The sequence below is a fragment of the Bos indicus genome, chromosome 3 (assembly GCF_029378745.1).
Source record: "Bos indicus isolate NIAB-ARS_2022 breed Sahiwal x Tharparkar chromosome 3, NIAB-ARS_B.indTharparkar_mat_pri_1.0, whole genome shotgun sequence".
NCBI lineage: Eukaryota > Metazoa > Chordata > Mammalia > Artiodactyla > Bovidae > Bos > Bos indicus.
The window spans coordinates 21,917,708-21,943,797 of NC_091762.1; the positions used below are offsets into that span (position 1 = coordinate 21,917,708).

The 26,090-nt window shown below is 37.6% G+C and overlaps 1 protein-coding gene across 2 annotated transcripts in view; it reads left to right on the forward strand.

Annotated features, from left to right (window-relative positions):
- Window positions 1-26,090, forward strand: part of RNF115 (ring finger protein 115) — a 73,250-nt gene that overhangs the window by 22,107 nt on the left and 25,053 nt on the right. Inside the window, exons 3-5 of one of the 2 annotated variants that reach the window (XM_019956673.2) lie at window positions 114-165; window positions 2,897-2,939; window positions 18,198-18,409. In XM_019956673.2, coding sequence (XP_019812232.2) covers window positions 114-165; window positions 2,897-2,939; window positions 18,198-18,409 — 307 coding nt within the window. The remainder of the gene's footprint in view (window positions 1-113; window positions 166-2,896; window positions 2,940-18,197; window positions 18,410-26,090) is intronic. The other variant, XM_019956672.2, reaches the window with a different exon arrangement.

A 26,090-nucleotide genomic window follows, 5' to 3' on the forward strand; every position in this document is an offset into this window, starting at 1 on the left:
TGAAAGTGTAATAAAAAGTAGAATAGTGTTGATAGGAGGGCTTCTTTTAATACTGGAATGACTTTGGGGGTTTTAATGACAGTAAATAATTCCTTTACTGTTGCTGTTGGCAGAATATAAAGTTGAAGTTCCCTTCCACAACCAGGAAAAACGACACATTTTACAGTATGTACAATCAGTTTAACTTTATTAACGATCAGTGATTATTATATGTATAATCTGACCTGAAGCTTCTGGGGCAACATATGGCATGAAGATCTAGTTTGCTACAAACACTTGATGTAATAATCTTGGTTTTAAATAACACAATACCAGCTCAATCTATAAGATTAGCATGAAGGCAAAATTAGCGATTTTGTGTGGATGGCATGCTAACTTGGGATAGCTTTTTATTTGTGCTGTTATAATTGCATCATATACTTGTTTCAAGCAGGGTATGCTCTGCATGTGTTATAGAGCATGTTGTGTTTTGGGGGAGCGTTTTTTCCAAAGGTTTTGAATACTAATCCTGGTTTCTACAAGATGAATCTTTGCTAGAAGGAAACTGAATTCTATGGATCCTGCTCTCACTTGACTTAATCTTTTATTTGTGCTTTTGTGAGTCAAAGATTGTCTTGTACAGGTGCTATTGGTAGCAGATATTCAAATACAAAGGTGATGTCTTTTGAAAGATCAGTGTTTTAAATAGGTGAAGAAATCTGCTTAGAATCAGTGTCTTAGAGGTAGCAGGGTATTTATTCCCTTCTATAAAGTTTATGAACATTTGCTGATTTGAATACTTAGCAATTACAGTGTTATGTAGTGGATGGTAAAAATTAATGAGAGCAAGTCCTTATGTGAACATTGGATAATGGGTTCCATTTGCTGTTAGACATTCATCTGGAGGAACATCTTGTAAATTTACTTAAGCTTTGTAACATTTCTCAGAAAAATGTAATTGTTTTTACTGTCCCTTCTCTGTGATTAGCCCTATCATTCTTTTTAAAAAATTATTTATTTGTTTGTTTATTTGTGGCTGTGCTGGGCCTTTGTTGCTGTGCATGGGCTTCTTACTAGGTGCTGCGAGCAGGGGCTACTCTAGTTGTGGCGCTCAGGCTTCTCATTGTGGTGGCTTCTCTTGTTGTGGGCCAAGGGCTCTATGGCCAGTGGGCTCCAATAGTTGTGGCACGTGGGCTCTACAGTGGGGCTCAGTAGTTGCAGCTCCCAGGCTCTACAGCACGGGCTCAAGGGTTGTGGTGTACAGACTTGGTTGCCATGCTGCATGTGGGATCTTCCTGGATCGGGGATTGAACCTGTGTGTCCTGCATTGGCAGGTGGATTCTTCACCACTGAGCCACCAAGGAACCCCAGCTCTGTCATTCTTAATATACAAAGGAATTTTAAGGAAAGGGAAGGCTGGGGGAGTTGCAGGGATAGAAGAACCCTAAAAGAAAGAGTTGATAACTTTAATTACCAAAGATACCTGAATCCTTGAAGCTATCAATATATGGTAAAGGCAGTAAGAGCCCTGGAAGCCTTTCTAGGCTTGAGCAATAAGATAGATACACAGTGGTAATTTAATTATTTATCTAGCATAGAGGTACTGGTAATTTGGGGCTTGTTCTACAGAGGAAGTGTTTTTTTACAAAAGACATTTTAACTTCTGAAACAAATAACAGTTGTCAAATGGTTTCTAATCAGAGAATAAGGCTGCCATAGACAGAGAATGGCATTAGCTTTTGTTTTTTCACTTTTGGTTCCAGACTAACCAGGGTGTGTATGTTTTCTCAATGAGCTGAGTGCAGTGCCTGGATTACTACTGTAATTCTGAAAATGAAAGCTGCCCTAGTAATTTGTGTACTTTATATCATTGGGGTGAGTGTGTGCATGCGGGTGTGCTAATGTGTGTACTTTTGTGCCCTTGTATGTGTCTTGAAGTAAAAGTGATATTCAACAATTCTTGTGATTCTTTCCATCCCCCTTCTTTCAAAGTGTTTTAGCCAGTTTTCTCTCTGCAAATTTCATGGGGACAGTGGGATCTAATATTTTTTCCTGGTCTTTGGGAGTTGGTTTACACATGCAATATTAATTCAGTAACGTTTACTTTTGAGTTTTCAATGCAGGATATAATAAAGCAGTGTTATCAAAAGTGCTGAGTGCTCTGTCTAATGGCTGATACATAATAAATACATGTATTTGTGGTATTAATAAAATACAGTCTTTACCTTCTGAACTTTATGTTTCTGAAAGAAGGGTAAGAAGTAGAAATGGATGAAACAAGTTCTAGATATGTATAATACAAGGTGTCAAATTTAGAATCAAAGTCAAGAGTGCAGAGGGCTGTGGAAGAGTCTTGTTTGGTGAGTTTAGTAAAGTCTTAATGGAGGATGACTCTGAGGGGTGGGTAAGATAATCACCATCAGAAGAAAAAATATGTATTGAGCCCTTTTATAAGATGCTAAATATTGTACCAGACCCCTTGCATTACTAATTTTTAATCATTTCTAGTAGTTTCAAATGTTGTGTGTTCATCTGATGGTTAGTGGTTTTTTAGTGAAATATTATTTGGAGAATCTAGTTTTATTTTTTAGCTTCTGAGAATAAATATTTTTCTTCCTTTACTCAGATTTGAGTTGCATTGCTGGCTGTGGGTCCTTCTTCCTTCCCTGTGATGGCCCCTGTCTCTAATTTTCTTCACTTGGTTTATCCTTGATTTTGTAGTTTGTTATAGTATTTTTCATAGATTAATCTACATGCAAGTTCTTCATAATTTCCTTTGTAGGTGTCACATTGGAATGAGTTATTTTTCTTTATTGGGATTTGTTCTCACTGTACCATTCTATATTTAGGTTCTGGGAGGGAAGCTTACTCCTGGGAATAGAAAATAGAATCACTTCTCATTGCTTTTTCTCTTCAGTTTTTTAGGTGGTGGCAGCAGCACATCAACACAATTTTCCGAGGTAAGTGTTCCTTTGGCTCTATGGATTCTTTAGGTAGTGGCCTCGTGCTACAACAGTGACAGTGCAACAAAACCTCAGAATGTTTAAGGGAAATGTAGGCAAGAGTAGTCTTAGAAGGATTTGTGTTCAGTAGTTGGGGCTTTGGCATGTTATTTTTAGTAAACCTTTGATTAGGAGGTATTATCAGTTATTTTCTGCTTCTATATTGTGTATATAGTGTGAGAATGTAAAGCTTGTGTTTTTTTTTAATAACTGTGTGCAGACTCTTAGTGGTGTGACAGTCAAGTAAAGAGCAGGGGATGAGTTATAACTGAAGTCACATTGAGGCACAGTCTACAGTTTTACACAGAGGAACTGGTTTCTAGAGATTACCTTTAATGAATATGGTAATTTGGTATATGTTTTGGAATTTGGGTGCCAGATTAAGGATAAGATATTTACTTGCCTTCCAGGTCTCACGATAGGACCTATAGTTAATTTCCAGTTCTTTATATAATGTGGGTTCTCTTACCGCGAAGCACAAACTCTGGGGCATGTGGGTTTCAGTAGTTGTGACAGGTGGACTCAGTAGATGTGGCTCTCGGGCTCTAGAGCATAGGCTCAGTAGTTGTGGTGCACAAGCTTAGTTGCCATGTGACATGTGGGATCTTTCTGAATCAGTGAGCGAACCCATTTCTCCTGCATTGGCAGGTGGATTCCTTACCCTGGAGCCACCAGGGGAGCCCTAAGGTGTACAGTTTTAAGTAACACTAAGTACTTTTTGTTTATAAGCATTAAGAGACTATATCTCACAAGCGTAGACCCCTCTGCCTACAGAAAACACTGGTTTGCTTTTGCTCCTACTGCCATATAGTTTGGTTAGCTCTAGAAAGCTAACAGATGCTAAAAGAAAAAAAAAATTAAATCCCATAATCGGAATTTCTTTGATTTCAGAATCACATTAACCTTTTTTGGAAATAGTTCAAGTTTTGAGAACAAGCAAAACTTCTTAGTATTTATTTGTGTATAAAGTAAAACTGTATTTGCAGGTGTGTCTGAAAACTGGTATTCAGTAAGAAGCCCATAAAACCCTAAGCTTCTCTCCTTTATCCTCTGAAAATTATTTTAAGACTTGCAGCTCCCAGACTTTTTTTTTTTTTTGCTACACCGTGCAGCTTGTAGGATCTTAGTTCCTACAAGCAACTAAGGAACAAACTAGGTTTGTTCAAACAAACCAGGGATTGAACCCAGGCCCCAGTAGTGAAAGCACCAAGTCCTAACCACTGGGCCACCAGGGAATTCTCAGCTCCCCAGACTTTTTGTGTTATTAGATATAGTCAAGAAACTTAATGTTTGGGTAACAATCCTGTTTTAGTAAGGGTATTTTCTATTACTTATGGTCTGTGGTACTTCCCAATATCCGGTATTAAGCTTTTTACCTAACTCTGAACTGACTTGGTATGTGGGTTGGTTAGTGTGATTCAAGATAGATTATGTCTTTAAACTCCCATTTTCTTGTTTTGATGGATGAAAAAACATTACTTAAAATTGATTCTGCTCACCAGGCATGAAAGCCTTTCCAGTTTTAGTAGTTTTTTTTTCCTTGTGTGTGCTATTCCCGATAACACAGATTGTCACTTACTGGTTATACATATGCAGAGGAAAAACTTCATCTGATTTTCCCTAAGTGTTCTCTTTTAGGAGATGGAAATACAAGTTTTATAGTTATGACTCACTAGGAGAAGATGCATTCAGAAGAAAAATAAATATATATATTTAGTCAGTTTCCCAACTTTAGTAATGCTAAATCTGACACTGCATGAGTTATCCTTCAGGTGTTGAAGTAATTTTGCCTAGTTATAGCCTGTGACATCATGTTCTTCAGGATTTGTAGCAAGGGCATGATTACACCCAGTTTTCCCTTGTCATCAAAGGGAATATTTCAGTTTTCTCCTTTTAAAATATTTTGCACTTATATAGAAAAAAACCTGTCTTTTAATATTGTATAAGTTGTCAAGGATTAAAAAAAACAGCTAAGAAGTATATATTGAGTGCACTTCCAGCACTCTGCTAGAAGTTAGGGCAAGAAACAAATGTTACAGTTGCCTTGAGTGCAAGGAACTTATAATTTAGTTGGGGAGCAAGTGCAAACATATGAAACAAGTATGGATACAAGAAAGAATGTACAGAGGGTATAATAAACTTACTGTGGGGTGTATGTGACAGACAGTAGAAAGGACAGATTAGGTGTGCTGCTGTCTTTGAAAAGACTAAGATGTTTAGGAAAAGAGGTCAAATGACATAGTGATATGCCCAGATCCAGATTGCCTGAGTTTAAATCCTGGGTCTACTGCTTACTGACTGTGTAACCTGGGCAAAATTACTTAGAATTTTTCAGTGCCTCTGTTTCCTCCTTTGTAAATTGGGGAAAATAATAATACCTACCTCCGGGTTGTTGTGAGGATTGAGTTGATACATGCCAGGTGTGTGGGCCAGTGTGCCTGCCGAATAGTGAGTGCTTAATAAATTTTAGCTGTTAATAATACTTCATGGAGAAGGTAAAACAAGGCTTCGAGTACTAGAGCCTCAAAAGGTAGGTGGAATTTAGATAAACAAAGAGATGAGAAAACACAAACACTTTTCCTCTAGACAGCGTTCATAGGCTTTAAGTTCATAATTATACCCATATCCCTAGAGGAGAAGCCTGGAAAGAAAATTATGTTTGGAAACAAGAGTTGTTTTTCTTTTCTATATTTCAGTTGATAATTCCAGCAAATGCTTATGCTCAGTTTTGCTCTATTTTTCTTCAGAGTTGCTTGTACAATGAAGAGATTATTTTCTTAATTAGTATTTATTAATGCTGGATTCTTAAAACACTAGATATATTAGAAGAGGCTTAGTTCAAGCATGCATATGTATATGTGTGTGTGTATGTGTGTGTGTGTGTATATATATATATATTTTTTTCCTGAATGAGATCTGGGGTGGGGGAACAGGAAGAGTGGATGAGGATGGAGAAGAGTTGCCAGTGAAATGGGAACTATGTTTGAGTAATGTGTGAGGGTTGGTGGAGAGTGAATTTAGAAATGTTGCTAACAGATTGTAGAGAGAGAGGACATAGCTATACTGAGGCCCCTGTTGATAATCTGGGGAATTGAGCCCATTGCTATCTGAGCATTTAATTGATTACTTGAAAGCTTCTGACCATGACCTGGTGCCAGTGAGACATCTGATCTGAAAGTCGCAGCTTTCCTGAGTATATCACTTCAGTGCAAGAGTGGCTATGGCTTCTGATTCATATTAGCAAAAATAAGATAGATGGTTTTCTAGAAAAAGAACTCCCAGGTGTTCAAGAAGGCAAGGTGCTCTGAGCAGCCTGATTTATATTTATTTAAATAAAATTTGTTTTGGTACATATGCAGCATTGCATTGGGCAATAAAAAAGGTGTTAAAATGCATCTGGAGTTCCACTATTCTAAGAGCCCCCTTTCTTTCTATATTTCCTTTCAGGTTTTGTCCTGAGGCATAGATACTGAAAGATACTATAACAACGTTAATAAGATTTTTAAAAAGTCTTCCATATTATCATTACCTTATTTTTTATTTCATTCTTTCCTTCCCTCCCTTTCTCATTTTCTTTCTTTCTTTCTCATACTTTCCATTTCTCACATTCATGCTTCATAACTGTTTTCAGATATAATCATAGAATATGCTATGTTATATTTCTGATTTTTAAAATTTACTTAGGATTATAGCACAATTTTTTTTCTTATCTTTTCATAATTATAAGAGTTATATTTTATGACTTCATATTCTTTCATGAATTCTCTATATTAAACTGTTATCCTGTATTAAAACATGTCTGGCTATACATGATGGTTGATCATTGATCATACCTCTTCACTTCATCTCAGAGTCTAGAACATGTTGAGAAGTAAAGCATGGATGCTAGGGAGATGGAAATAAAGATTTAATTTTTATTCAGTGAAATTGAAAACCGCATTTGATCTGTGGCCAAATGGACATCCTAAGTCTGCACAGGATGTCCCTCCTGAGAATTAGAGCCAGCAGAGCAGGCACAAATACTCAGAACCACTTCTTTGGCCTTTGTGCAGGGCCCTTATACATGAACTCCATCAACTGGAGAAATGTGACTTAGCAGATGTTAGGTTTTTACAACCTACCAATCAGGTACATCATTTCTCTGGTAGGAAAAAGTAATGAGGAATGAATAAAGAGGTTAGAAGTGGACGTGAAAGCTCTTGGGTCTTCCCTTCTCACCTTTGAGTTTAGTAATTCAAGTCTGTAGTTAGCAAGGATCTGGGACTAGTACCTCTGGCATTTAGGCGAGGAGATGAGTAGTCTGGGAGGGCAATATTATGTCTACCTTCATGAAGTCTCTCTCCAGTACCAACTATGGTCTTTTTGTGTATGCTCCTGGGACCTGTGGAGAAGGCTCTGAAGTAATCAAGAACAACATTAAATTAAGCTGAGCTAAATAAAATTGTTGATATTCTATTGTTCTTGACTTACAAAGATGGTAATTTTAAATGATTAAACCTAGTAAAAGTTAAAGATTTCAAATCTTTAACTTTCTTTTCCCAAGTAAGTCTTCCTTTTAGCTGTTTGCTTTTCTTCTCAGTCTCAGCCAGAAGGCTTGTACTCAAATTCTGGGTAGAGTTTGGATTCTTTAAGCAGCTGCACCCTGGATGTGCTCTTAAAGGTTGAATTAATTCAACCAAATCTTTCATCTGTCTCACTTCTTAGTATAAAGAGTTAAAAGACCTCATTTCACAGTGCTGCCTACTTCACATCCAGTCCATTTGGAAATATCAACTCCAGAACTCTTCAGCAGTTGTTCAAAGAATAACTGTGTTTCTCTAATTCACTACTAAGTTCACACAGAATTGGTAATTCTGTTGCCAAGCAAAGAACGTAATGTAAACTCAATGGTAACTGAAGGAAGAAGAATGAAACAAAAAATAGTTTTGGTGTCAGCCTTGCCAGTTTTTTGTTCAGTGACTGCCAGTTGACCACATCTATAGCCTGTAAGCTTAAACTCGTTTGGAAAAAGTGCATTTCAAGAGATAAGTTATGGCACAGTGTTTACATTTTAAGGGGTGAGTGGGTACTGGACATCGTATTTTTTCTTTGTGAATAGCACTTGAATACTCTGTATTTTTATAAAATTTAGGAATTTTATATTTGATTGAAAACTTGTTATCCAGGCTACGTAGAGACCTCTTAAAATGGAATAATGAGAAAACAACCCATTTTTAGAAAATTGCAAAAGATTTAAACAATCTCCTTTACCAAAGAAGGTGTATAGATGGCAAAAGAAACCTCAACATCATTAGTTGTTGTTTGTTGTTGTTGTTTAGTTGTTTCTGATTCTTTGTGACTGCATGGACTGCAGCATGCCAGGCTCCTCTGTCCCCCACTATCTCCTGGAGTTTGCTCAAATTCATGTCCATTGAGAAGTTAGGAAAATGCCCATTAAAACCACAATGAGGGAATTCCCTGGCAGTCCAGTCATTAGGACTCTCGATCTTCCACTGGAGAGGGCATTGTTCAATCCCTGGGTGGGAAACTAAGATCCTCATGCTGCGTGGTATGGCCAAAAACAAACAAAAAAAACAACTCATCAAAGTGAGCTACTACATAGTTATTAGGATGGCTAAACTTTACAAGACTGAGGATATTAACTTTTGGTAAGGCTGTGGAGCAACTAAAATTGAAAAATGGTCCAACCACTTTAGCAAACAGGCTTTTTTTTTTTTAAGAAATATCAGCCATATGATTTAACCATTATACTCTCCTAAGATAGGTACATAATTGTGCATAGCAACTATTGTAATAATAAAAATTAGAAACATTCCAAGTGCCCATCAACAGGTGGATGGATAAACAATTGTGGTATATCCATAGTATGGAATACTACTCAGCAATATAAAGTATGTGGAATGTGACTCAACATAAACCCTTGATTCATGTAAAACTTAGAATGAATCTCAAAATAATTAAGCTGAGTGAAAGAATACATATAGTATGATTCCCTTTACATGAACTCCTAGAAAGTATAAAATTCGAGAAAGTGCAAATCACGGAGTGATCATTGGCTCCTTGAGGGCAGGGAGGGGCAGGAGGAGGGGATTACCAAGATGCATTAGGAAACATATGGAGGTGATGAAAATGTCCTGTATCTTGATTTAGTGCTTTTGTAAAATTTCTTGTGAACTTTTTTCAAAATTGCATTTCTTAAATTAGTAATTTTGAAATTGCCCTCAGCTGACTCATCTCTGTAGATCATAATGGTTTTTTTGTGAACTTTTTTCAAAATTGCATTTCTTAAATTAGTAATTTTGAAATGGCCCTCAGCTGACTCATCTCTGTAGCTCATAATGGTTTTTTTTTTTTTTTTTACCACTATCTAATTCTAAGACTTTTTCATCACCCCTGGAAGAAACCCTATATCCATTAGTAGTCACTCCTTTTTCTTCCCAGTTCCCCCAGCTCTAGGAAACCATCAGCTGATTTTCTGTTTCTGTGGTTTTGCCTGTTTAGGACATTTGATATAAATGGAATGAATGATACAGTATGTGACCTTTGTGACTGACTCACTTAACATAATGTTTTCTTGACGTATCTCTGTTTTATAGCACGAATCAGTATTTAATTCTTTTTTATGGCTGCAGGATCTGCTGTATGGATATACTACATTTTGTTTATCTGCTTATCAGTTGATGGACATTTCCATTATTTACACTTAACCGTTTTGGATAACATTGCTGGGAATATGTATAATTTTTTTCTGTATGTATTTTCTGTGTTCTCAAGTATATAAGTAGGAGGGAAATTGCTGGGCCATATAGTAACTCTTTAACTTTTCAAAGAATTGACCATAATATTTGAGGTGCTCATAAAATCATGGTTCAGTTCAGTTTCTCAGTTGTGTCCCACTCTTTGTGACCTCATGGACTGCAGCATGCCAGGCCACCCTGTCCATCACCAACTTCTGAAACTTGCTCAAGCTCAAGTCCATTGAGTTGGTGATGCCATCCAACCATCTCATCCTCTGTCGTCCCCTTCTCTTCCTGCCTTCAATCTTTCCCAGCATCAGGGTCTTTTCCAAGGACTGAGTTCTTCACATCAGATGGCCAAAGTATTGGAGCCTCAGCTTCAGCATCAGTCCTTCCAATGAATATTCACGACTGATTTCCTTTACGATTGACTGGTTTGATCTCCTTGCTGTCCAAGGAACTCTCGAGTCTTCTCCAACACCACAGTTCAAAAGCATCAGTTCTTTGGAGCTCAGCTTCCTTTATGGTCCCAACTCTCACATCCATACATGACTACTGGAAAAACCATAGTTTGACTAGACAGACCTTTGTTGGCAAAGTAATGTCTCTGCTTTTTAATATGCTGTCTTTGTCTAGATTGGTCATAGCTTTTCTTCCATGGAGCAAGCGTCTCTTAATTTCATGGCTGCAGTCACCACCTGCAGTGATTTTGGAGCCCATGAGAATAAAGTCTGTTACTGTTTCCATTGTTTTCCCATCTATTTGCCATAAAGTGATGGGACTGGATGCGTGCCGTGATGATAATTTTTTGAATGTTGAGTTTTAAACCAGCTTATTCACTCTCATCTTTCACTTTCATCAGGAGGCTCTTTAGTTCTTCTTTGCTTTCTGCCATAAGGGTGGTGTTATATGCATATCTGAAGTTACTGATATTTCTCCCTGCAGTCTTGATTCCAGCTTGTGCTTCATCCAGCCTGGCATTTCGCATGATGTATTCTGCATATAAGTTAAATAAGCAAGGTGACAATATATACAGCCTTGATGTACTCCTTTCCTAATTTGGAACCAATCTGTTGTTCCATGTTCAGTTCTAGCTGTTGCTTCTTGACTGCATACAGATCTCTCAGGAGGCAGATAAGGTGGTCTGGTATTCCCATCTCTTGAGAATGTTCCACAGTTTGTTGTGATCCACACAGTCAAAGGCTTTGGCATAGTCAATAAAGCAGAAGTAGATATTTTTCTGGAATTTTCTTGCCTTTTCAATGATCCAACAGATGTTGGCAATTTGATCTCTGGTTCCTCTGCCTTTCCTAAATCCAGCTTGAACATCTGGAAGTTCATGGTTCATGTACTGTTCAAGTCTTGGTTCAAGTTTTGCCTGGAGAATTTTGAGCATTACTTTGCTAGCGCCTACTTGACAAGCTCTGTCTTGAAAAACTGAAAATGTTACTCTGCATTGGAGGTAAAAAGATGACACTTCAAAAAATATGTGGGCTGAAATACTTACATGTTTCAATATAAAAAAGATGGAGTGACTTCCCCGGTGGTCCAGTGACTAAGACTGTGCTCCCAATGCAGGGCGCCTGAGTTGGCTCCCTGGTCAGGGAACTATATCCCACATGCAGCATACATCCTCGCTTGGAGAATTTTGAGCATTACTTTGCTAGCATGTGAAATGAGTGCAACTTCTGTAATTTGAACATTCTTTAGCATTGCCTTTCTTTGGGATTGCAATGAAAACTGACCTTTTCCAGTCCTGTGGCCACTGAGTTTTCCAAATTTGCTGGCATATTGAGTACAGCACTTTCACAGCATCATCTTTTAGGACTTGAAATAGCTCAGCTGGAATTTCATCACCTCCACTAGCTTTGTTTGTAGTGATGCTTCCTAAGGCCCACTTGACTTTGGACTCCAGGATGTCTGGCTCTAGGTGAGTGATCACACCATCATGGTTATCTGGGTCATTAACATCTTTTTTGTATAGTTCTTCTGGTTAGCCTATATAATCGTGGTTAGCTTATAGCAAATTTTGCTAATTGTCCATATCATTTATTTATTTCGCTGCACCAGGTCTTAGCTGCAGCATGTGGGCACTCTTAGTTGCATGTGGGATCTAGTTCCAGACCAGGGAGCCAACTCAGGCCCCCTGCATTGGGAGCACAGTCTTAGTCACTGGACCCCCGGGAAGTCACTCCATCTTTTTTATATTGAAACATGTTAAGTATTTCAGCCTACATATTTTTTGAAGCATCATCTTTTTACCTCCAATGTAGAGTAACATTTTCAGTTTTTCAAGATAGAGCTTGTCAAGTAGGCTGTTTCTGTGAATCTTTTGAATGTTTCACCAAAACTTTATAATGGTATTCTTGTGATAACCTATGTGAGAAAATAATCTAAAATAGACTGAATATCTGTTTTTAACTTGTCTTGAATACCCAGTTTTGTTGTATGAGCTATTTTTTTCTCTTAGGCTTGTCTTAAGTCTGCTCAGAGGCAAATGACCTGAAGCTATTCTTATGCTTAGTGTTGATTTGGTATAAATTTGTGTGCTGCTGCTGCTGCTAAGTCGCTTCAGTCATGTCCAACTCTTCAGTCGTGTCTCCCAATGGAGTGGGTTGCCATTTCCTTCTCCAGTACATGAAAGTGAAAAGTGAAAGTGAAGTCACTCAGTCGTGTCCGACTCTTAGTGACCCCATGGACTGCAGCCTACCAGGCTCCTCCATCCATGGAATTTTCCAGGCAAGAGTACTGGAGTGGGGTGCCATCGCCCTCTCCGATAGATTTGTGTGGTGTGCTCTGTTTATCAGGTGCTATATGGTCAACATACAGTAGTATCTTGGGACAAATACATTGACTACTACTATCTGTTTGCACTAATTTGCAGTTTCCAAACAAGTAGAAAATGCCTTATGCTGATGTTGAAGCTGCTTCTAAGCTTGGGTTCCTTCAGCATTTTTACAAATGTTAGATGCAATAATTCGTGTGTAATTATCAATGCAGATTACTGATATTATGAGTTTGGTGCTTAATTTTTCTTCTAATCAAAAATTTAAAATATTTATCCAAAGAAGACATATATATAGATGACCAATAGGCACATGAAAAGAGGCTCAGCATTACTAATTATTACAGAAATGCAAATCAAAACCACAGTGGTAGCTATCATGAACAAATCTACAAATAATAAATGCTGAAAAGGGTGCAAAGAAAAGGGAACATTCCCACACTGTTGATGGGAATGTAAATTGGTGCAGCCACTTTGGAGAACAGTATGGAGATTCCTTAAAAAACTAAAAGTAGGGCTTCCCTGGTGGTCTAGGGGTTAAGAATCTGCTTGCCAGTGCAGGGGACATGGGTTTGATCCCTGGTCCAGGAAGATCCCACGTGCTGTGGGCCGAGTAAGCCCGTGCACCACAACTACTAAGCCAGCCCTCTAGAACCCGTGAGTCACAACTACTGAGCCCGTGCTTCATAACTACTGAAACTTGCGTACCTTAGAGCCTGTGCTCCTCAACAGGAGAAGCCTCCATAATGACAAGCCCATGTACTACAAGCAATGAAGACCCAGCACAACCAAAAATAAATAATATTAAAAAAAAAAAACTAAAAATAGAATTAGCATATGATCCAGCAATCTCATTCCTGGGGATATATCTGGAAAAGACAAAAAGTCTAATTTGGAAAGATATGTGCACTCCAGTGTTTACAGCAGCACTATTTACAGTAGCCAAGACATGTGAAGTTGCTCAGTTGTGTCCGACTCTTTGCGACCCCATAGACTATAGCCTACCAGGCTCCTCTGTCCATGGGATTTTTCCAGGCAATAGTACTGGAGTGGATTGCCATTTCCTTCTCCAAGGGATCTTCCCAACCCAGGGCTCGAACCCGGGTCTCCCACATTGTAGACAGATGCTGTACCGTCTGAGCCACCAGGGATGCCAAGACATGAAAGCAACCTAAATGTCCACTGACAGATGAGAGGATAAAGAAGATGTGATATACACACACATGTATACATATACACAATGTAGAATATTACCCAGCCATTAAAAAATAATAATGCCATTTGTACCAACATGGATGGACCTAGAAGTTTTCATGCTAAGTGAAGTAAGTCAGACAGAGAAAGACAGATATGCAGATGATACCACCCTTATGGCAGAAAGTGAAGAAGAACTAAAGAGCCTCTTGATGAAAGTGAAAGAGGAGAGGGAAAAAGTTGGCTTAAAGCTCAACATTCAGAAAACAAAGATCATGGCATCTGGTCCCATCAGTTCATGGCAAATAGATGGGGAAACAGTGGAAACAGTGGCAGACTTTATTTTTGGGGGCTCCAGAATCACTGCAGATGGTGACTGAAGTCATGAAATTAAAAGATGCTTACTCCTTGGAAGAAAAGTTATGACCAACCTAGACAGCATATTAAAAAGCAGAGACATTACTTTGCCAACAAAGGTCTGTCTCGTCAGAGCTATGGTTTTTCCAGTAGTCATGTATGGATATGAGAGGACAGTATAATATAGATGGACTATAAAGAAAGCTGAGTGCTGAAGAATTGATGCTTTTGAACTGTGGTGTTGGAGAAGACTCTTGAGAGTCCCTTGGACTGCAAAGAAATCCAACGAGTCCATCGTAGGAAACCAGTCCTGAATATTCATTGGAAGGACTGATGTTGAAGCTGAAACTCGAACACTTTGGCCACCTGATGTGAAGAACTGACTCACTTGAAAAGACCCTGATGCTGGGAAAGATTGAAGGCGGAGGAGAAGGGTACAACAGAGGACGAGATGATTGGATGACATCACCGACTCAATGGACATGAGTTTGAGTAAACTCTGAGAGTTGGTGATGGACAGGGAGGCCTGGCGTGCTGCAGTGCATGGGGTCGCAAAGAGTCAGACACGACTGAGCAACTGAACTGAACTACACTGAGAAGGCAGTGAGATAACATATTTAAAGTGCTGAAAGAAAAAAATGGCCACCTTGAAATTCTAAATCAAGTAAAACTGTCTTCAAGAATGAAGGAGAAATTAAGGCATTCCCAGATAAACAATAGCTGAGGGAGTTCATTACTATATGGTTTATACCATCTATACAAGAAATGCAGAAGGGAGTCTTTCAGGTTTACTATAGACCTGTTGAGTTTACTTTCTGCAGTAGGACAAAAAAATATACATTTAAAAAATCAACCTCCTATGGATTCTTATACACAGAAAACAAAAAGAGAAACCTCTAGTGATGTAAGTGTTTTCTGTCTTGAAGACTGGTAAAAACTATTTTTTTAAAAAGCCCTATTATCAAGTGTTCACCAGGATTTGATACAGTGGAAACCCTTCAACACTCATGGTGGATGTGTAAATTGGTTCAACCACTTTGGAAAACAATTTGGCATTAATATAGACCATATATAAAGTTGTATAGACCACTAACAGAAACTTCCTATCTCTATAGCAGAAAACATATATAAGAATGTTCGCACTGGCTGTTTGTAATGGCAAAAAACTGGAAATACTATGTCCTTATGTTTATTGAGGGAAGAAAAGATTTTAAAAAGTGTGGCATAAAGTGTGTGTGAAAATAAATGTATTAACATGTGGAGACAGAAAAGCAAGTGCTTTCATTAGGCACTTTCATATTAATTCATAAGGCACATTTTATTTATGGATGTGTATATCTGTGGTAAAACTATTCAAGGAATGGTAAAGAAAAAATTGAGGGTAGTGGTTATCCCTGGAGGTTGGAGGAGGGAGGGACATAGGGTTTCAGTGGTTTTGGTCATATGAGCTAAGAGATGGTTACACGACCATATGTTTTCTTTTTTAAAAAATTTATTTTTACTTTTTTCGTTTGCGCTGGGCCTTCATTGCTGTGTGCAGGCTTTCTCTAGTTGACGGAGAATTGGGGCTACTCTTTGTCGCGGTGCACAGGCTTCTCATTGTGTTGGCTTTTCTTGTGGAGCACAGGCGCTAGGGCATATGGGCTTCAGTGGTTGTGGCGCAGGGACCTTGTTGGTCCACAGCGTGTGGGATCTTCTCAGACCAGGGATGGAACCCATGTTCCCTGCATTGGCAGGTCGATTCTTATCTTCTCTGCCACTAGGGAAGTCCTGTTTTATTTTCTTACACCTCCTTTCTTGTGTTATTTTACATGTGTCAAATACTATATATTATAATAAATGTTAAAGACTTTATAAAACATAAAACATCCATACAGTGCTATTGTTGAAAAGAATGATATGCCTTTGTTCTGAGTTATTCATTGCAAGCCTTTTTTTCCTTTCATGGCATTGTTTTTTATTGGAGGGAGGGAGAGTGTTTCTCTTCCCACTTGAAAATGAAATCTGTTAGGGCACAAGTTCTTATTTGCTTTTTCACATCTTGTTAACTGCTGTATTCTAATCATTCCCAGAAAGTGATTGGGACATAGTACATGCTCAGTAAGTATTTGTTGAATAAATGTGGGTGTATGTTTATAAAACCTGGTGAATGTATGTACACATAGATAATTAAAGATCTGGAATTCTAAAGCTTTACCGGTGAGAATAGGGGAGTCGTCATTGCTGTGCTGGCCCACCGTGAAAGCGCATGCTGTCTGGTGTCACAGACCGGTGTTCACTGCCCCGCTTAACATCCCCCCAATCCCCCATCACTTGGGGCAAGGGCTTTAGGGCATAATTTAAAAAGGAGGACCTGAATCCAAACAAAGACACAGTCACAGCCTTTTATTGACTGAAGGGCTGGAAAGTGACTTAAATTTGTCTCACCATTTTTTTGCACTGTATTTTAATGTTTTGAAGTTTTATTTGCTTTTATTTCATTTGGGTTTGTTTAGTTTTTGCAGTTGTTAATATAGGACCTATTTGGGGGGATGATTTCTCAGAGGTAAGCTAAGTCTTTTCATAAACTAAGTCTCTTTATATTTCTTTTCTAGTCATTGTGTGTATTCATCAGATAGTTCTGTCTCTATGTCCTGTCAGTTTCTATTAGTGGAATGGTGCCTGTGTTCTAGAACTATAACAAACAGCAACAAGAAAGTCATAAAGTATAAAAAGGAAAACAAAAGATTAAAATTTAACAATTCCCTCTCAAGAAAAAAAAATCTGGAATTCTGCATATCAAATTAACCTCTAAATAGTTCTTTGGAATTAGGGGTAGGGTTTGGTCACAGCTGAGAGAATGGAAGCTATATTGTACTTTGTATTTTATATTCTGCACTTGTATTTTTATAATTTATATTTATTGTATATTTTTAACTAAAAAGGGAGAAAGCATCTTTGAAAATAAAGCAGAAATTATAAATTGGAAAAATTAGCAAAAAATAACATTACTGACAAACCTAGACAAACCCCTTAACTTCAAGAATTGATGTGACAAATTACTGGAAGGTAGATTGAGAATCAGCTTTAGCTTAATGTGCAACTGAGCTGCTAACCCTTCTCTGAGTATTTCTAAAGGAGGCTGTTGCAAGTATCGGTCTCTGGAAGAAAGATCAGTCTGGGATGGAGGAGCTGTGAGGATTTTAGGATCTAAGCTCATGTATTGAGTAGTTTAATATTTTAGTAACATACTAAAAAATACAATAAATGATGAGGTTTTTTTTTTAACTTGATTTAAAACTTTAAAACAACATGAAAAGACCAGGATGTGACCAGAGTTATGTACTTGGTTGGATGGAGTGAAGTAAGCTGTGGTCTGTGGAACTCTTGAAATATCTGATGCCCAAATAAATAAAATTTAAATTATTTTAGAGGTAACTTGGATTTTTTCCTCTTACTCTTTGTTTAGTGATTCCTTGGCAAAACCCAACAAGCACTCCCCTTCCCCCTCGCCCCTAGACATGCCTGTCCCATGCCAATACGCTTTTAGTAAAAAGTGTGTACGATAGAATGGCCTTATCAGACATTCTTGCACTGCTTTGGCACAGCTTTGACACAGCTTCCTCATGCACCTTCTATAAGTTAGGTATTTTATAGACATCTGTCTTCACTTTGTAGTGTTGATTCTTTTTTTTCCCCCACAAGTGTATACATCCATTTTGTTTAATCTTAGGTTATTCTATGGTAGACATGTGGATGTCATTGTTACAATACACAAGGTTATAATGTTTATCTAGATGATTGATTGTACTTAGGACAGAAGTTCAAGATCAACCTTTGGTTCATGTTTTTAATTTTAGTGTGGGAAACTGGTCAGAGCCATGTGGCTATGAGCTCAGTATTAAGGTCTGGCCATTGGCTTCTTTCTATATGAAGGGAATTATTTCTTGGTATACAAAATTTTCCCCCTGTGCATACACTTGAGAGACTTCTCTTTTTTCCTCCACGAAATTGGGAAGCATACATTTTTAACATTTGGAACTGCTGAATTTTGAAGTCTTAAAAGTTAATCCTCTCTTTTTTTCAGTATTTTTTCATCCTGTTTCCTCTGTCACCTTTTCTTGAAAAAAGTAACATGTTGTTTATTTCTGGTTTTTGCTATAGTTCTGGGACCGTTTGGACCCCACGATGTTTTTCCAAGATTTTAGACCCTTTCTAAGTAGCAGTCTACTGGACCAAGATAACAGAGCCAATGAGAGGAGTCACCAAACTCACACTGACTTCTGGGGACCAAGTCGGCCTCCACGGCTGTCAGTGACTCAGAGATACAGATCTCGAGGAAGTACTCGTCCAGAGAGATCCCCGGCTTTTGAAAGGTGAGTGCTAAATTGTTATTTAAATTCTTTTAAGGGTAGTTTCAGTGAAGGACATACTGACATAATCTAATTGACATAATAAGATTTTTGTACTTTGTGGACAAGATGAGAATATATACGCAGAATGAAAATGAAGCCAAATTGAATGTCTGTACTCAACTAGTACCAGTTTACCAATGATGATAAACTGAAGGATGATAAAACTAATGACATAGGTCTCTAGTTAACATTTTTATTAATATTTCAGATAAATATCTAGGTGATAGGTTTATCAAAGTTTCAGAAGATACTGAAAGAGATAGCGGATATATTGGATGACATTAGGATTCAAAAAGACCTCAATAGATTGCAGTGATGGAGTTAATATGAAATTTAATAGGAATATAGAGTCTTGTGACTGCAAAACGTTCACTCAGCAAATACTTATAGAGTGTCTTTTATGTTGGGACACTTCACTGGATACTGGGGATATGATGGTGAGCAAAACAGATAGTAGTCCTTGATCTCATGGATACCATTTAGTAGCAATGATAAACACTAAATTTTTAAGTGTTTGCCATGTGCATAGGATTGTGCTTTGTGCTTTTTTCTACTTAGCTCATTTAATCCATGTAAAATGGTAGGTGTTGTTGCTGTTCTCATTTTGTTATTGTTCAGTTGCTAAATCATGTTCGACTCTTTGCAACCCCATGAACTATAGCATGCCAGGCTTCTCTGTCCTTCACTGTCTCCTGGAGTTTGCTCAAATTCAGGTCCATTGAGTCTGTAATGATATCCAACCATCTCACTCTCTGTCGCCCCTTTCTCAGGCCCTCAGTCTTTCCCAGCATTGGGATCTTTCCCCAAGTCAGCTCTTTGTATCAGGTGGCCATGTGTTGGAGCTTCAACTTCAGCATCAGTCCTTGCAGTGGAATATTCATGGTTGATTTCCTTTAGGATTGACCGGTTTGATCTTCTTGCTGTCCCAGGGACTCTCAAGAGTCTTCTCCAACACCACAGTTCAAAAGCATCAATTCTTTGGCGCTCAGCCTTCTTTATGGTCCAGCTCTCACATCCACACATGACTACTGGAAAAACAATAGCTTTGACTATACAGATCTTTGTCACCTAAGTGATGTCTTTGCTTATTAATATGCTGTATAGGTTTGTCATAACTTTTCTTCCAGGGAGCGTCTTTTAATTTCTTGGCTGCAGTCACCATCCACAGTGATTTCAGAGCCCAAGAAAATAAAATCTGTCACTGTTCACTGTTTCCACTTTCCCCCCATCTATTTGCCATGAAGTGATGGGATCAGATACCATGATTTTAGTTTTCTGAATGTTGAATTTTAAGCCAGCTTTTTTTGGCTTAACGCCAGAAAAAGACAGTTTTTAAGCCAACTGTCCTCTTTCACCTTCATCAAGAGGTTCTTTAGTTCCTCTTCATTTTCTGCCATAAGGTGGTATCATCTGCATATCTGAGTTTGTTGATATTTCTCCCAGCAATCTTGATTCTAGCTTGTGATTCATCCAGCTCAGTATTTTGCGTAATGTACTCTGCATGTAAGTTAAATAAGCATGATAACAATACACAGCCTTGATGTACTCCTTTCCCAATTTTTGAACCAATTTGTTGTTCCATGTCTGGTTCTAACTGTTACTTCTTGACCTGCATACAGGTTTCTCAGGAAATATGTAAGATGGTGTGGTATTCCAGTCTATTTAAGAATTTTCCAGTTTGTTGTGATCCATTCAATCAAAGGCTTTCGCATAGTCAGTGAAGCAGAAGTAGATGTTTTTCTGAAATTCTCTTGCTGGAGTATAAAATTCTAAGAGAGAAAGAGCTGGGTCAAAGATATGACCATTTGAAAATTGATACTGTCCAATTGCCCTTCTGAAAGGCTATAGCATTATATTCTCACCAGTAGTATTTGAAATGTACGGAACATCCTTATCAAACTGTTATCAGTCTTTTATCTTTCATGATCTGATAGACAAAAATATGCTAGTAATATGCTAAATATTACTTTTTAATGTCTCTTTAATTTTTCATTTGATTAAGTTTATTTTCATATAATTATTAGGCATTTTTTCTTTTATGAATTGTTTATTAATATCCTTTGGTTTTCCTATTACAGAATTAAAAAATTGTTTTATAGGAGTTCTCTCTATGTAGCAAAGATCTTAATCTTTTATATATTGTTTATATATTACATATTTTAGATTTCATACCATACTTAGAAAGTCTCTCTCCTTATTTCATGATTTTAAAATATACCCATATTTTCTCCCAATATTTTCTTATCTAGTGCTTTTTAGTTATAATGGTCAGAACTCTCTTGTTAAAAGCAATAGAAATTCAATTTAATATAACTTGAGAAAATTAGAATGTGTTGGTTCATATAACTCAAGTGGTTCTTGGCCATATCAGACCCAACATCTCTTCTTTTTTAGCAAATATGATATCATTTCTTATTATCCTGATTTGGAATTTATTCATAATAAAACCTATAAAATATAATTAAAACATCTATGCCTATATTATTATTCTCCAACTAATATAAAAGAGAACTAAATACATAAAAAATATGTTTTTAAATTTATAAATACTTGGCTATGACTGATTTGGGAGACTGTGAAATACCAGATGCTTGCTTCTGTGTGGAGAATCACTAAGAAAGTGATAGTGCCTTTCTGTCTGGCAGCAGCCATTAGGTAAGCCAAGATGGGTACTTGTATCGGTACAAGTATTAATACATCCAGGAGCTATAGAGGAGGAAGCAGTTGACCTAATGCACTTTCTTTTCAGGGTACAGTACTGCCAGCTCTCAGAGCTCTGTAAGACTGCCTGCCCCACTTGGCTTGATAAAGTGCACAGACTGGGATACAGGGCCAAGTGAGATTATGTTGTATATTAGATTTGTGTGTATTTTAGTGGCTGTAAATGCACATTTCCTAAGGATGCATCCTGTGGCAGGCCTGTCCATCAGGATGTTAAGCAGTGAAAATTTGCTGAAAGCCTTCAGTCTATTGCTGAGGAGAAAGCTAGATGCCATTTTGGGGCTCTGAGAGTCACCACATGCAAAAGAATGAAACTGCCTTATACCATCCACAGAAATTAACTCAAGATAGAGTAAGGACTTGTACATAAGACCTGAAACCATAAAATCCCTATGAGGTAACATAGGCAGCAAGCTCCTTGACATTGATCTTGGTGATGATATTTTGGATCTGACTCCAAAAGCAAAAATGAACAGTGGGACTACATCGAAGGATAAAAAGCTTCTGCATGGCAAAGGAAATCATCAACAAAATGAAAGGCAAACAGCCTAACAATCTGTTTAAAAAATGGGCAGAATATCTGAATAGACATTTTTCCAAAGAAGACATACAAATGGCCAGAAAGGACATGAAAGAATGCCAAGCATCACTAATCATCAGAGGAATAAAAATCAAAACTGCAATGAAATATCACCTTACACCTGTTAGAATGGCTGTTATCAAAAATACAAGAAATAATAAGTGTTGATGAGGTTGTGGAGAAAAGGGAACAAACCCCTTTACACTTGGTAGGAATGTAAACTGGTGTAGCCACTGTGGGAAACAATATGGAGGTTTCTCAAAAAAAATTAAAAATGGGACTACCTTATGATCCAGCAACTCCATTCCTGGGTATTTATCTGAAGGAAACAAAAACACAAATATGAAAAGATAAATGGCATCCCATGTTTGTTGCAGCATTGTTTTCCATAGCCAAGACATGGAAACAACCTAAGGAGCCATTGATGGATGAATAGATTAAAAAAAAATTGTGATACACATATATATGTGTGTGTATGTTATTCAGCCATGAAAAAGGATGAAATTTTGCCATTTGCAACAACATGGATGGACCTTGAAGGCATTATGCTGCATGAAATAAATCAGACAAAGAAAGACAAATACTGTATGATCTTATAGTTGGAATCTTAAAAAAAAAAAATTCATTAATCAGGTTCATAGATACAGAGAACAGATTGGTGGTTGCCAGAGGGATTTTAGGGTGGGAGGTGTGTGAAATGGGTGAAGGGTATCAGAAAGGACAGATTTCCAGTTATATTATGAATAAGTCATGGGATTATAATGTACAATATGGCTGCTATAGTTAATAATGTTATTGCATATTTGAAAATTGCTGAGAGAGTAGGTCTTAAAAGTTCTCATGTTAAAAAAAAATTTAAACTGTATGGTGACGAATATTAACTAGACTTACGTGATAATCATTTCACAAATACATACAAATATCAGATTTAAAAGCTCTTTAATTTGTTAAAACATTTTCTGCAGATTGCTTCATGAATGCATTGGGAAATTATGAAAATTAAAGTGCAGTAATGTTAGAAGACTTAAGTGATAGTGTATTTAATAAGATAAACAGTTTTATCTTTTACACCCCTTTATTTATTTATTTTAAAATATATTTTCATGGAAATAGTTCTAAGGAGTAGGCCAGGAAATGGGGCCTGGGGGCGACATTAACATCATCCATACACTATTTAACATGAATCAAAGCCTGACTGACAGCTTAATCCTGAAACTGTAAAGAATTACAAATCATGTGGAAGCTGCTCATCCCTGGCTTTATAAACACTTTCATCTTTGCTTTATCTTATTAGGGAGTTATATGTCAGTGTTTAAAATGCTGTGTGGTATGAGAGGTGTGAGATAGTCTTCAAAAGAGGGGTGTAGAAACTACCCCTGTAGATTTGTTGGTGCATATGATGAAACCTACAGCTTTATTGAGGTGATGCAGTGCTCTGCTGGTTTATTCTCAAGTAACTGTTTTATAGTTTGGCAAGGACAAACTTTCAAATTATATTTTGATGAGAAATGTGTAGAGTGGGAAGAGGGATCTCCTAACCTTTTTCCAGGATTATATGTAGAAAAATAATGAAAGTTGACCAGTACCCCTATTTTTAGGTTTAATCCAGCATCCCATTTATATAACTGCTGCTTCTGAAAGAAAAGTTTAAAAGGCCACCATTTTTAGGAGAATTAAATAGAACTGTTGCAGGAGGGTTCTCTTACAAATGAATCAAATCCTAGTTAACCTGGTTAGCTCAGTTGACCTCAGACTTCACAATGCCTTTGAATTTCACATAAAAGATGAAGGCTTCTCATTGAATTCCATGTCTCCATGGGGTCTATGGAATCCTGAATTATATGCAAAGTAGTCAGTAGTGGTATTCCCAATGGTATGTATTGAAACTGTTGGAAATTGAATATTAGGTAAATGAGGTCCACCTTTGTTTAAAAGTATATCATTGCTCAGTTCAGTTATCAATATAAGTTCTTATTTGCAATCTTACATTACCTTTTCTGTAGCTATTTTTCTCATCCCTGCCCTGAAAATCTTTACCATTCCATAAACTTGCCACAGGCCATCAATTGTGTCCTCCTTAAAAGTGTACCACCAGGAGTTCCATGGTGGTCTGATGGTTAGGATTCCGGGCTTTCACTGCTGTGGCCTGGGTTCCATCCTTGGTCAGTGAACTGATATCCCACAAGCCACATCTGTGGCCAAAAAAAAAAAAAAAGCATATCACCATCTTCTGTTGAATTTATTCTGTTTGCATTATGTCTTCCAGTAGAGCAGGCATCTCTTTGCTAGGGTAAATCTGAGCATGTTGGAAATATAGAAGAGAATTGTCCCAGTTCTTTCCAGTTCTGGATGTATAGAATTAATAGGTAGTTTGATTTCACGGAGAAGGCAATGGCATCCAACTCCAGTACTCTTGCCTGGAAAATCCTATGGACAGAGGAGCCTGGTAGGCTGCAGTCCATGGGGTCGCGAAGAGTCGGACACGACTGAGTGATTTCACTTTAACTTTTCACTTTCATGCATTGGAGAAGGAAATGGCAACCCACTCCAGTGTTCTTGCCTGGAGAATCCCAGGGATGGGGGAGCCTGGTGGGCTGCCGTCTGTGGGGTCGCACAGAGTTGGACACGACTGAAGCGACTTAGCAGCAGCAGCAGCAGCAGCAGCAGTTTGATTTCAAAATCTAAGTGCTGATTTTCTTGAGACAATTTTTCTTCTGTTTTGTTCCAGAGTCTCAAAAGGCTCAGTTAAGTGATTTCCAGAAAACATGTTGCAGGCTCATCAAAGCTCTTGAGACGTTGGATTCCTTTGCACTAAAAAGAAACCTTAAACTGTATATTCTGATTATGTGTATGGATTTTTCAACTAAAGAATAAATGTCTGTAATTTTTTTTAATTAATATGATAGGCAGATGGTATGAGAGTGTAATATCTACCGTCTCTGTCTACCACAAGCAGCATTGCTAGAGTTGTGTGCATCTGTATGTGCTCAGTCATGTCCGACTCTTTGCGACTTCCTGGACTATGGCCTGCCAGACTCTTCTGTCCATGGAATTTCCCAGGCAAGAATACTGGAGTGGGTTGCCATTTCCTACTCCAGGAGATCTTCCCCAACCAGGGATCGAACCTGTGATTGCCGGTGTTAAGATTTTCCAAAGTGGTGAAGACTTCCTGGGAAAGTGCTGGGGGCGGGAATGTATAATTTTCCCTTGATTTTCACAGTAGATGTGTTACTAGAAAATTCAGTTAATTCTAAACAGACATGCCCCAAATGAATGTCCAGGCAGGATGTTCACAAATTACACATGTTGGAAGACAGTTCCGTGTTGATCCTGGCTGACTTCCCATTTCTTGGCAGGATGACTAGTACTGCTCCTTCCTATCTATTGAGTATGAATGGTACTACCCCATTTATTGAATCTAGCAAAACCATCTCTTTGGATTTCTCAGTTGCTCTGTGGGGACAGTATTGACCACTGATGTAAATTAGATGTTCTTAGATGGAACTAAGTGGTTGGTCAGTATGTTATCATCATCTGTCTGTCTCTGTCCTCTCTTTGTTGGCATCATTATTAGATAGCTCTCCTATGTAAAATGAAAGCTAATGGTAGTTCCAAGTTTATAAGAACATTAGAGCATTCATCCCAGTGGATATGTGCCTCTATCCACTTCCAGGGAGGATTTCTGTGTTTTGTGCACACACTTCTGGAACTGAGTGGTATAATTCTTGTGCATTTTTTGAGTTAATATGTCCCCTCCAAATATGAGTATATAATTATTTCTCATTATCATTTATTGAATAATCCATCTGACTTGAAATGTTACCTTTGTTATGTATACAGTTTCATATTCATCTCTGGATTTTGTATTATGATCTGATATTTTTTTATATGCTCCGATGCCTATGTCTTCCTGATTTACTTTCTATAATTTTGTAGTATGATTTGATACCTAGTAGTGAATGTCTATTTCATTATTATTCCTTTTGAAAAACTGCTGAATGCTTCTCTTGCATTTACTCTTTCAAATGAATTTTAAATGTAATTTGTCAATCTCTGACCTCTCTTATCCTGTTGGAATTTTGACTGGAATTTCATTTATTTGGGGACAGTTGGTACTTTTTATAATATTGAAACTTCTCATCTGGACTTGCAGCTCATGTCTCAATTTGTATAGTTCTTTTTTGATGTATTCAGTAAAATTTTATAGTTTCACTTAATTTTTAAACTGATTGTTAGATAGATTGCTACCCAACACCTTGCTCCTTAATTTAGTTGTCTTATTAGCTCTAATAGTTATTCATTTTGTTTTCTAAATTTTCTAGATTAACAGGTGTATCATTT